The sequence below is a fragment of the Scleropages formosus genome, chromosome 23 (assembly GCF_900964775.1).
Source record: "Scleropages formosus chromosome 23, fSclFor1.1, whole genome shotgun sequence".
In the NCBI taxonomy this organism is placed as follows: domain Eukaryota; kingdom Metazoa; phylum Chordata; class Actinopteri; order Osteoglossiformes; family Osteoglossidae; genus Scleropages; species Scleropages formosus.
Window position 1 is genome coordinate 20,478,790 of NC_041828.1, and position 13,184 is coordinate 20,491,973.

Below are 13,184 nucleotides of genomic sequence, written 5' to 3' on the forward strand. Positions count from 1 at the left end.
CTTCGGGGAAATCCAAGAGAGGAGGTCAGAGGACGGGCAAAGGGTCTTCGAGGTGCAAATGTCGTAACAGGGAGGATCCAAAAGGTGAGGTCAGTGTACAGGCAAGAGGTCGATGATCCGAAGGAGGCAGTAGATAGGGGGAACAAGGGACGGGTTCGGGGAAGGCGTTCGGGAACAGGAAATGGCTGGAGAAGGTCGCTAACGAGGAGGCAGATCAAGGTTCCGCATCAGCTGGTTGTCCGACGCAGCCTTTTATGCTGCGGTCTGCGTTGCGTCACAGGTGTTCCGTGTTGGCCCGGAGGTGTGGGCGTGGCACTTTTCTCCTGGTAGTTAAACACCAGAGGTCTTCTTGAGTTTTGGACCAGTTTTCACTTTGCTAGCAGTGAAAGTCCAACTCTTTAACCCGAGACCACACTTTGCACACTTAATCAGGGCACAGTGCTGTAAATTTCAAGGGCTTTCTGCCACGAGTTCAGAAAAACACTAGTTGCTGGCTATCACACCGTCTCTGAAATTCACTGGATTTCCTGTTGTGGGTTCATGGAAGGCTGCAGGTCCATGCAGCCTTTGTATAATCATATGAACGTTGCATGTAGCCCATGAAAAACGAGCCAGGTGGTGCGACAGGTTGTCCTTATGTACCACGAAACAACTGGATGCTAATCCATAGCCAGGGTTTATTCCTTCAATCAAACGTTACATTCATATATATCCATATACTAATAGACATATATGGAAATACCACATGAGCCACCACTGAGTCATTTCTAAATGGGAAGAGTGGTGAAAATTGGATATGGAATCCATTCAGTGAGCGGACAGATTGTACAGACTGATGTTCTGGGGTTCCACTGGCTCAGTCCATCAGCTTCCTACTTCCAGATCAGCACCAACATCCCGGGCATGAGCCCCTACCTCTGGCACAGGCCCATTGAGCTGTCCAGCTTGGCTTTGAGACTCACATCCATGTAAAAGTGATTTGTTGGTACTGAGACCCCCTGTCCGGCCGGGTCCTTGAGAGCATCCCTCGCTGCTGCACATGGAGCACAAGTGCGCTCGAGACCTGGCCGATCAGGCTAATTGCTTCGCCAACTGTTCTTCCGCAACAGTAATCGCGGTGAACACCAGCGCCATTTGCTCCTTTATTGTCCCACACGGCCAAGGTGATGGATGTGGTGAGAGGGGAAGGAGAGTAACTGGGGCAGGAATCACTTTATAGCGCAATTACACTGCACCATGGCAAGTTGTCTGTAATGCCCAGCGGCAGCTCTGCAGGTCCTGCGGCTGGAGTTCAGTGCAGGTACATAGCTGGCCTATGGGTTAGCATGATGTAAATAGCAGTATTTATACAAAGAACTGTTAGCGGAGGAGGTCTCAGTTCACTAGTTCAACAGAAATTCCCAAACATACAGATTCTAAGGTATATATTATATAAGGAAATAAAATGAATTGAAGCAGACATTTTCTAATCACTACACTGTTTGATCCACTCATGATTATATGGTTAGTGTTGTTTTATTTCTGGTGTTTATTAGTGCTGTATATTAAATCTAATACACAACAAACTGTATTCCAATTATTAATCGGAATTTTAAACTGAATTATAGGTATAGAACAAGGAGCTCAAAGGAGTATTGATTCAGAATCATTCAAGGGCACTGACATAGCAGCTGTGGGTGTTTATGTGAATAAATCAGGCGCAGTTTTTGGAAGGGATGCCACCATGAACACAGCTTTGACTAACTTTTGGTCAAACTGTCAAAGACATTTATAATAGTTCCGGAGACTTTAGGAAGATTCTAGAAGATCATTAGTTCATTTCCAAGAGAGTCACTAAAAACCTGTGCGTGAATGGGACCTCTGCAACTTTTTTTACAAGAATAAGTGAGGGAACATTTGGACAGAGTAGCAGTGCTTGTTGGGTCATTCTGAGAAAACATTGCAGCATGAAAAATGTAAAAAAATTTTGCCCTCCTAAGTGGCTGGAGATTTGCTGGTCTATCTGATACTCTGGAGCCTGAAAAATATTGTTAAAAAAATTACGCAACCAGTACTACAAGTCATATCCTGTATTTCACAACCTTTTTTTATTTATTAATGGTCTAGACACTTTATCAAACCAATCTGGCCTTCATCACGCTATGTAATGAAGCTGAACTCTGAGTGTTTGTGTGTTTTTGCACCCGTGTATGTAAGTGCATGTGTTCATGTAATCGTCTCTTTGTGTTTGTGGCTATCGGTGCCTACAGGAAGTGTTTGCTGCACCGGTCAGAATTATTTGAGGCCTGTTCCTTTTGAAAGTACAAATTTTCCCATCGTTTCAAAAGAAATGTTTGAGCTCCACCAGGGAGAATGGGGGTCACTACTTGAGAGAGATTGAGAAGCCTTGCCACAGTTGGATCCAGCTTTGATCGGACCACCAGAAGTGTTTCTCCTTCTTGTTTTTGAGCCTTTTTTGGCGTTGCTTTAGCTGTGTACTGCCGGACACTGTCTAGCTGAGAGGTGGACCTCCAGTGCAAGCCTTCGGTCTTTCACGGGTTTTCTTGCGATTCATGCCTGTGTTCGCTGCCGTGCGTTTCGCCCTCTAAAGCTCCCAGTCTGTAGCTGCCCTCCCCATAGTACCACACTCCATAGTGGGAACACTGTTGAAAGAGTAATTTCAGTTTACATCCGACATATCTGCTTTGCACGCAAAGCAAACTGTTTAATTTTGGATTCATCAGACCACAGAATCATCCACAACATCTTTTCACCACATGCATCCCTTTTAATTCCAAGCAGGATCTCACTTCTTCTTACTAATTGGTTTAATTTTTTTCAACCCTCTTCTACAGAATCCAGATTTAGAGAGTACATGGACTTTTGTATTTTAGTCCCTGATATCCAGGGCCTTCAGTTACACATACATACACACAAACATTGACTGAAACCACTTGTGCCAAGCAGGGTCACAGAGAGCCGAAGCCTCACCCAGCAACACAAGGCATGAGGCTGGAGGGGACACACCGAGGACGGGACACCAGTCCACTGCAAGGCACCCCGAGTGGGACTCAAACCCCAGACACACCAGAGAGCAGGCAAAGGCCAAACCTGCTGCACCACCACACCCCCATGCCCCTAGCCTTCAATATTATATGTCTGGAAACTGCTGATAGATGGTATGCGTAGGGCCAGTGCTGTAGAGCACAATACCCCACAAAGGTCAAGGTTAGTAAGTTTCTTGAAGCGTCAGGATCATTTCATAGATATGTGTTGGCAAAATGCAGGTTTCATGAATAAATGTCTCATTGCTTCATTTCCCACAAAATAGGTGCAGAGGTCAGTTTGAACATCTGTCCTGATAGTGGTATAAGGTCCATATCGAACAGTGGGTCCCATCAAGAACTAGGCTCCAGATGTTCAGTATAGGTGTTGTGTTGAGTTCTAGAGGAAAAGTTACCAAAAAGAAGTTAGATAAATTCAAATAGCACCTGAAAGTGATCAACTGTAGTAATTTTTGGCGTTAACTGGACAGCAGAATAATGGGCTTTGGCATTCTCAGAAGTCTTTGCACCGCTTCCAATACCGTACAAAGTTTAGGTTCACAAGAGAAAAGGCGTGTACCATTTGGTGCGGCCCATGCCTCATTTGGGGCTTCTCTGACCCATAGTCTTGAAGCCTGGTTGCTCTGCTGTGGGGGGTGGGGACAACCCTGTCCGCACACCGTCTGGGTGGTGCTTTATAATTTCCACATTTCAATGGTCCAACTTGACTGTGCTCCAGGGGTTTTCAATGTGCTCAAAATCTTTTTATGCCTTCCTCCTGATCTGTGCCTTCCCGCAAATTTATCCGAGAGCTGATTGAAAGCTCCTTGGTCTGTGCAGTAGAATTACTTTTAGAATCCACCTCACAGAGAAAGGTGTATCTAATAGGCAACTGTAAACCACTATTACTGCATAGACAGACGTTGCTCAGCTTATTGCATGAATTCTGAAAGCAGTGATTGTACTTTCACTTCTTTGTAAAGAGGGTGAACACTTATCTAATAAAGACCTTTAAGGTAATGCATTAATTGATTTGTTTTTCCATACCGAGCACCTTGGAAAGGTTGTGTAGCTCAGAAAAGATCTATTTACAAGCTGTCAAAACGTCATATTGATAGATGGGATGGATATATGCTATAGGCACTATATTAATGTATGTGCAGGAGTGTGTGAATAAACAGTGTGTCCGTGTCTGAGTGTCCGTACATTTGTAGGTGCATGCGAGTCACAGACACTCACGGCTGGCAGAGCTTGATGAGGTCCTGGTCTGTGGTTCCAGGCGGAAGCCCTCGGATGTACAAGTTGGTTTTACTGAGTTGCTCAGCCCCGCTCTGGCTGCAGCTGTTAGTGCTGGGGCTGGGCGGAGCCATTGGATGAGGGGGTGGAGCATAGGGCTGCTGCAAAAAAGGAGGGAGGAGTCACATGTAAAAAAATCCCATCAAACAAAGTGGCCATCGAAGGCACGATGCTGCAAAAGTGGGGTAATTTTAGTGTGTTCGCTCATAATTGATAAAGTAATTTATTAAAATGTCTGGATTTTTTCATTTTGACATTACAGCACTTTGGCTTTATGAGAGGCAAAATGGCATCATGGTTCCCTGCTGTAACACAATAAATTGTGAAAAAGTCCAATGGAGGGATTATCTTTTATAAGTACCATATTTCTAGATTTTCAGATGCAGCTCCTGTGTGTCTCCACACCCGTTCATGTACCTTTGGCTGCAGAAGGAATAAGCAGTTCACATTCTAGGCCAGAAATTTGCATTTATATATTTATTTATTGATCAAACACTTTTCCTCAAAGTGACATACAGTGATTAACTAGTGTTCATCTAAGGTTACTCACATTGTTAACCATAGTGCAGTAAACTACCTACAGTCAGATACATTTTCATTCTAGGTTTCATTTTCAGGGTTTCCATTTTATTTAGTTTTCCAGCATTTAAATATTATCCTCACTTTTTTTTTAGGAACAACAGTTCTGGACAGTGGATTCACGTGTGACACAATGCTGTTCGCTGTCGAAGTGGCAGGTTTTTGGAGTTTCTTACCATACAATTTCAAGAACAGTACTGGATGATGACATCAGAAAATGATTAATGTGACACGGCAAAATCGATCTGCAGTGATTAAAGTTCCCCGACAAGAGTTGCAAGGCAAGGCAGAGGAATCCGAATTGGATTACCTTGCAACGGGGGACTGTTTCGGAATGTAAAACATTTCAGCTATATGATGTTGTAGTTGAGTAACATGTGGGGCTCTCAATCATACTGTATATGCAAGAAAACTCAGTTGCATTAAAATCACAAGTTGTGGCCACGAAAGAGAACCTGTGCTGTTAAAGGTATCACTAGTGATGTTGTGGTAGTAAAAAATGCAAAGCACTTTTTTCCAAAGGGATTTGTCAGCCTCCCCTGGAAAGCAGAGGGTCTCGGTTACAGAGCTATTGTGATGGACAAGGTTATGTTCTGGAACGCACTAGTCAAGGTGTGTCAGCCGCTGTGTTTGCAGAGCTTCTGGTAAAAATCTGCTAAACAGCTGCACATTTAAGCCAGATGTGTGAGTGTGTGTGTGTGTATGTGTGTTTGTGTTACTAAACGCCCCCATTGATGTTGGACAACACAGAACTCCATTTAATGTCAGACGAGATTATAAAATCATATCTGCAAAGCCTGGCAGTGACGGGAATTAGAGCAGCTCTGAAGAGAAAGTAAAATCCAGATCAGTAGGTTGTGGGTTCAAAGCTCCAGAAATTGCTTAACTGTAAAGCTCCGTCAATTAACGTATCTACTTAGAAAATGCACTGTAATCCAAGAATTACTGCTGCCGTGATATCTCTGACCTGCTGCAACAACTCTGTTGTCCTTCGCACTCCAAAGTCCAACATTTTTAACAATAATCAAAAATGCAGCTACAGTTTTAAAGTATTTTAAAATGCAGTTATAGTTCCACGGTTAATGTTGACCTGTTAAAGATTATGACATCATGATCGGTGTATGTTCTTACAGTATTTAAATATTATCTTACATTTATCTCACACTTTCTCCAAAGCAATTTACAATTACTTACCCATTTTTACAGATGGGTAAGTTTTACTGTAGCAATATAGTGTAAGTACCTTGCTCAGAGCTACTACAGCTGTAGGTGACACTTGAACCTGCGACCTCGGGGTCCGAAGGCAGCAGCAGCTGTGACCACTACACTACCAACTCTCCATCTTCTCTCTTCATCTTCCAGATTATTTGTAGGACTACTCCTGGTGGCAGGTGTTCATAGTTCAGTTGACTGAGGTTACTTTGCTTGTTGGTTATTGGATCATCTCCCTTGTCTCGTCCCCATCAGCTCCTGTAAACTGCAATATGTGACACGCTGTGTACTGTCCTGAGGATCCCATGCTATAAACAGCTGATAGTCCTTGGGTTCCCCAGAGGTATCCCTCCCTGGACTGCTGCATGATACCGATCGGTTTGGAACCATAGAACAAGGCAGTCTGGACACGAGGGGGTGGCCGACGCTGCGCTAACAGCTATTCCTGTAAATCAGCCAGAGGCATCACCTTTGGTGCCTTCCGTGTTCTACTTCTAATGCCAAAACAGAAAGAAGCATACTTTATGTCATAAATATCTCATCCTTTCAACGTGTGACCTGAATGCATCGCCTTCTACATGCAGCTGAGTGTTTTAAGATCAGGGCTGGACCCCAACACCCTCTTGGTGCTGCTCACAGTGGTGATTCATTAGCTAAACTGTTGGGCTCAGGGTTACATTACAGCACAATGGAATGAATAAGAAAATACCATATTTATTAGATTATGACTTTTTTTATAATTTTAATAATTTCAGAATGAAGATGTCCGTTCTGTAATTGCATGCCTGTGCCTCCTTTTATCGCTTCAGTTCTGGCCATCGCCAGTGTCAGGCATGTTGTTAGATATATTGAATATAATATATATAAAAGCTAAAACAATAAATCATTAGTCCTTAATTTGTTTTATGGTTTGCTTTGTACATTTTTCTGTCGATTTTTTCCTTATTTATAGTGAAAATGCAATATTTGTATCCAAGATAACATCTGCAGCATACATTTTTTATGTATTTTTATTTTATTTCTTCCCATTCATGTGAAGCTGATACTGACAGGACTAAATAGGTTGCTGTGTTACGGCAGTAGATCGGGTCCCTCGCACTGCACTGGCAAACTGATCAGGGGTTCAAAAAGTGACCCCACACTCTCTCTCGCACCTCACTTTTACCCCTTTACATAGAAGGGTATCACACTGCTGCATTTCTCTTCAGCTACAGAACTACAGCTTTACTGCAGGGCCAGGGACTCAAACCAGCAACCTTCAGGTTTCAAGTGTCTGTCTTCTGCCACCAGATTACCTGCCGTCAGGGGAAGCAAAATTGTTTTTGAATAACCTTGCACTTCCTGACTTGGTCTGTGCCTCCCTCCCACACACACACACACACACACACACACACACACACACACACACACACACACACACACACACACACACACACACACGCACACAGAATCCACCCTCCTCCCTCGTTCATCTTGCACTGCCTGCAAACCGGTTAGTGAAGATTTATGACCTGGAAGTCAAGGCTCTCTGCCATCTATATCTTTTATAAATGACCATCTATATCTTTATTCCATTACCAGCTCCATCAAGCTACCTCCCCAGCTTCGGAGCAACGGATGCTTTTATATCGGTGTACGAGGAGCCATTGTGTGTGTTAGCGATGAAAGCGCAGGCCTCTCGCCACCTTGTTTATCTCTGCATAATGTGCCACTCGGTGACGCATAAGCGATTCGACGCGCTGTTTTAAGCACGGTCCTGGTTTGCGCGTGTATTTTATAACAAGGAACTCAATCCATCAAGCGTGAACAGAGCGTTTTTGGTGAACGGTGGGTCAATTATGACGCTGGCTCATCGGCACATCGCCGCTGCCACGTACTTGTAAATTGATAAATGTTTTACCATTAGGTTTGGAATGCCCCACACCTCTGTGTGTCTCTGTGCAGTGAGCACACACTGGCCCGTATACAAACACACATACTTTGGCTGTTCTGTAAATGTTTTGTTAACCTTGTGGGCACACTTTTGAGGAAAAAGGGTAATGAAATCTGAAACCCCCCCAGCACAATACCATAATAGTCAGGTGAAGAGCCTCCATGAGTTTTTGAACTGTGTTAGGATGGAATTTATTGCATTTTATTTAAGAGAACTTCACCACCAAGTTCCAGGAATTATGAAGATAAGTCAAAAACTATGCCCAATATTTTTTCCAAATTTAATTTTAATAATTTTTTAATAAGCATTATTGCAGATACTTTTTAACTTACTCCTGTACATGTAAACCATTGCATAAACACATAACAAGCAGGGCCTTTTTAATTTAAGAAGGAGTCGCTGAATTAGTGCTCATGAGCAATGAAAACATTCTGGAATATCCACACCTGTCATTCTGCCCTAACATAGAAGTGCCATCAGTGTTTTTCAAGTTAAATTAAATTAAATTTGTGTTTAAATCATTAGAAGCGGCACCTAATGTTGCATGTTAGGAGACAATGGGGGTGACAGTCAAAGGTGACGACAGGCCTGGTGGGAAGGTCTCCATCTCATTCCAGCCTTCAGGTTTTGTCAAGTCTGCAATTCATTCATTGTGTCTCATTCACAGCGCTGGGAGTCGACAGGAAGAGTTTCTAATATTGGAAAGCTTTGCATGAAAATGTCGCACCTGGGTACCAACTGACCATTGCAGGACGATGTGGCTATAAAAGAATAACTATGAGTTTCTAACCACAATTTGTGCTGTTTTGTATCATCAGAATTAAAAATTGTGCACATACAAGGTCTACTGAAGAAGCCAGGGGTCCCCGTGCTGCTGCGGGAGCTGCGTGATGTACCTACACCTCTAAATAATGGAAAGGAACACAAAAGGTAATGCCACAAGCGCGGCACAAATAACAGAGCCGGGTTTCGGGTCCGAGAACTTCTGCAACAGAGCTGGGTGGGGTCGCACTCCGAAATAATATTTGCTGATTTATTAAAGTTAAAAACAAGGAAAACAAACAAATTCTACATTGTCATGGTACAAAACTGCAGAACCGCCCTTGTCCGGGAGATGAATCTCCTGCCCACAAGTGCTGTGCTTCATAGGGCACAAATGGCAAGGACACAGTTTGGCTGCTTGGTTCTCCTCACGGTAACACAAGCTTTGAAACAGTGCAGTGGCACATGTGTGAAACCACTCCTGTGGGTCGAGACGCGGTACAGCAGCACGGGCCTCTTCGCACACGATTGACTCTCCGCCTTACATAGCCACACGACCTGCCATCGATTTGCTTTCAACTTTTAAGGTCAGGGGCTGCAACGGCGCAGACCGGAGTGAAGCGTGAACACACTGCTGAGACCCCCCAGGAACGTTAACCCTTCCCACACTGGTTGACTGCTGGGAACCCCTGATGTGTGCACCTGTGCACCGCTGTGTCCGCACCCTGTGTTATTCGTACACCCTCACCCTCTTGCACACTTTCTCACTCATCTGACACTTTTCTCCGGAGCCAACTTACAGCGTTAAGCTGCTTACGCTGATTTACGCATTCATGCATCTTGGTAATTTTTACTGTTTCAGCTCAGTTTCAGCTTTCTTCCAGCTCTTTGGATCTGATGGCCCTCAGAGTGGGAATCTGAGGCAACGTCCATGAAACACTTCCATTAAGTTCCGCAGCAAAGCAGGGGCTTTCGTAATCCATGCAAAAATGGCAAAAAGATGTCTGCACCAGAAAAGGGAAGGAATATCTTTTGTGCTATTTTGATGACTATTGCTATCATTCAGCACTGATAGAGCGCATATTGCAGTTTTCCACCATTTATACAGTGAGGTATTTTACTAGTGCATTTGTGTTAAGCACTTTGTGCAAGGGCAGGATAGCGGGGCCATCCACGACAATCAGATTAACAGTCTATGATGAGTGTTGCACCTGCTACTGTATTAAATGTGTATCTGTACACATATGTCTATGCGAGGGCACAAATGTGTGATCATTGCGTGACTGATCCCGCAGGCTGACCTTCCAGGGGCAGGACCAGTGACAAAGTGCCCCCACACAGAGGGTCCTGGCTTGGGGGAGTGCTGGCGGCGCAGGCTGGGAAAGGCCAATAAAAGCCTAAATGGATTAGAGTGCGGAGCCAGAGATCCGCCGTCACCCACTCACATGAATTATGCAGACAGACAAAAGGCTCCGGCACTCCTTCCCTTCCCGTCCTTTTGGCTTCTCTCCACACTTTTACTCTCGCCCAGCGATTTGACTTTACATGGTTCTCTTCAGTTCGCATTATTTTTGGTACACTACCTAACCTGACATGGTTCCAGTGCAATGTGAGAAACAGCCATATGTAAATGAGCCGGGGTACGCAGACTGCTCTGTTACTCAGCAGGTGCATTTATGCAGAGCAGGCCATGAAGAGAATGATGTCATTGACTCCAGCAGAGTCCCGCCTCATCTGGCCGTCCCTCACGCAGACCCCCAGCAAAGGCCGTGCTCCATATACCTTCCTGGTGAGTGGTGGCAGATGCCCTGCAGGCTGCAGAGGTGTGTGTGCTGAGAGGTACAGGGAGGTACAAGGAGGCGCTGCTTCGACGAAAGGGAACTTGTGCACTGGGGGGTTGGGGGGGGTGTAATTGTGCCTGATTTATGAGAGGCCGGAGTGAGGGTGCCAGCTGGGGCTGGGCACTGCTCCAGGTCGCCATGGTGTCAATATTGGGGATGGAACCCCAAGGCTGGCATTGGGTGTGGGTGTGTGTGTGTGTGTGTGTGTGTGTTTGTGTGTGTGAGGCACTACTTTGCTGTGTATATGTGTGAATTACAGTAGAGAGTTTTTCTGCAGCGTACTTAACATTGTAAGTCACCTTGGATACGACTATCAGTAAAAACTAGTTAATAATCATTCTCCATCACTTGGATGGATTTGTGCAAAAAATTAGCAAATGTACAAGTGCTGAAAGAGGGCCCTCATTATTGAGAAATCCAGCAGTGAGGGCCAGATAAATAACACACATCTCCAACACGAGCAGCAGGTCACACTGCACTGACCTCCAAAGACCAGGCCTCATAATACACACACTCACCACTGTGTTTGCATGCTTGTCACATGCGAGGCGCCTGACCTCCTCTCCTTATCAGTCTGGGAATGGAGACGTTTCACGGCTCCCGCTGTGTAGGAAGTGCTCCATCTGGGAACTTGGTATTATTTGTCCACTTGTGCAACGGGCTGCACTCAGGGCGTGAAGAGCTGCCTCCCGGCCAGGGGCAAACAGGGGACAGTAACCCCCACATGCCTTGCAGATGAGCAACACTATTTTTAATCAGGTTCATTGGCCTCTAGAGCTGGGAAACATGACCATAAAACAGAACTGGCTCTTTCTGGGTAAATTATAGTAAATTACAAAAAAAGTACAAACTGGGGGGGTAGCAGGTGGCATACTGGCTAAAGCCACTGCATTTGAATTTGAAGGTTTGAATTCCACATACTGCTGCAGTACCCTTGATCAAGGTACTTACCTTGAACTGATATTGTAAAATTACTCTGCTCTCTGAATGGGTAAATCAGTGTAAGTAACTTCAAACGCTGGCGAAAAACATCAACCAAATAAATAAAAGTAAACTCAAGCAGGACATCACACATAATTGAGGACATATTTACTGCAACATGAGGCTATAGGCTGCTATGTGTCCCTGTCATGGCTCATGTGTCAAGTTCACGTCCACACCTGCACCACAATCGACAGCACCTGACACTGATCGGGCACCTGATGACAATCAGAGCACTCAGTTTTAAAAGATCCTCTTCAGCCCTTTTGCACATGCAGAATCTCAGTAAGACAACCGTCCCCTTTGAGCTCATGGCCTGATTTCCTTCATTCCTAGTCCCAGTTCGTTGTTCCCTGGATTCTGACCATTTGCCTGGTCTCCTGACTATGTTCACGGATCCTCACTCCCACTCTAATTGTTGATTGACCGACTCTTTGCCCATCCCCGACAACGAGAACTCCCCTGACCCCTTGCTTCCCGACAAACAATCCTCCACCTCAGTCCAGCCGTCCTCACGTCCTTTGTTCCGCATGACACCATGTGGTCATAAAAACATTAGAACTGTAAGTACTGTCTTGCTTGTATTTGTACTAACTGTATTTTTCACTTGTGTTGAGCATATATTTCTTCAGTTCTACAGTCAGTTAAAAATATGAAACAAGCACAAATGAAATTGTGGGTTTTTAAAGGGTAACATACATACAGTAAATGAAAACTATACTTTAAGCATTTTTTGCTGTACAAAAGGTAAGAAGGAATCATGTTGAAGGTCAACAGGTATGACTTTGTTCCCTGCGAATGCAGCATCAGCTACTTTACTATCAGTTCAGGGTAAGTACCTTAATCAAGGGCACTACAGAAGGAGGTTGGATTTGAACCTGTACCTCTCAAATGCAAAAGAGACACCTCAAACCATTACACCACCTGTCATCCTCCTTGAAACCACTTGCTGTCAGTTGTGCTACTGAAATAAGTGTATGAAGTGTTTTTGCCAAGCCAAGAAGCACGAAATGGCTAAGGAGCCAATCTTTGGGCAAGGCTGCATGCCACCAGTGCAGTCCTTCTTCTTGCCATCAGTCCCCGGGCCCTCAGCATGGGAACTGGAGACTCAGGAACTCCTGTCCAGAAGAACTTCCTGCCTTCCGGAGTCGTACTCCTGGCCTTCCTCTCCGCTCCCAAGCCCCACCACACACACACACACACACACACACACAAACACAAACACAAACACAAACAAACAATATGAATAACAGACCGGCTGCGATCGATCAGGTCTAGGTATTTCTCGGGGCTGTGTGAAAGAGAAGCGATTCCAGGTGGCTCTGCAACACTGAAATACATCTCTCATATCTGCTTTAGCTTTAATTGGCTGCATTCTTCAAGGGTCAGTTATGATTCCAGCAGGAAATGCAAACACAAACACAGTTTGGGAGTAGGGAGGAAGGGGGGGGGTAGTTTGTGGGGCCTCTCGCATGACCTCTTCCGGAAAGTTTGCCCCAGCCTCAGTCACGCACACTAAATTCCATGATGCTGCCAGTTTTCTTAGCTCCCACTGGA

The 13,184-nt window shown here is 44.8% G+C and overlaps 1 protein-coding gene across 2 annotated transcripts in view; it reads right to left on the reverse strand.

The window, feature by feature from the left end:
• Positions 1 to 13,184, reverse strand: part of rbms3 (RNA binding motif, single stranded interacting protein) — a 165,884-nt gene that overhangs the window by 122,099 nt on the left and 30,601 nt on the right. The window contains exon 2 of one of the 2 annotated variants that reach the window (XM_018765910.2): positions 4,263 to 4,420. In XM_018765910.2, the coding sequence (XP_018621426.1) occupies positions 4,263 to 4,420 (158 nt within the window). The remainder of the gene's footprint in view (positions 1 to 4,262; positions 4,421 to 13,184) is intronic. The other variant, XM_029248556.1, reaches the window with a different exon arrangement.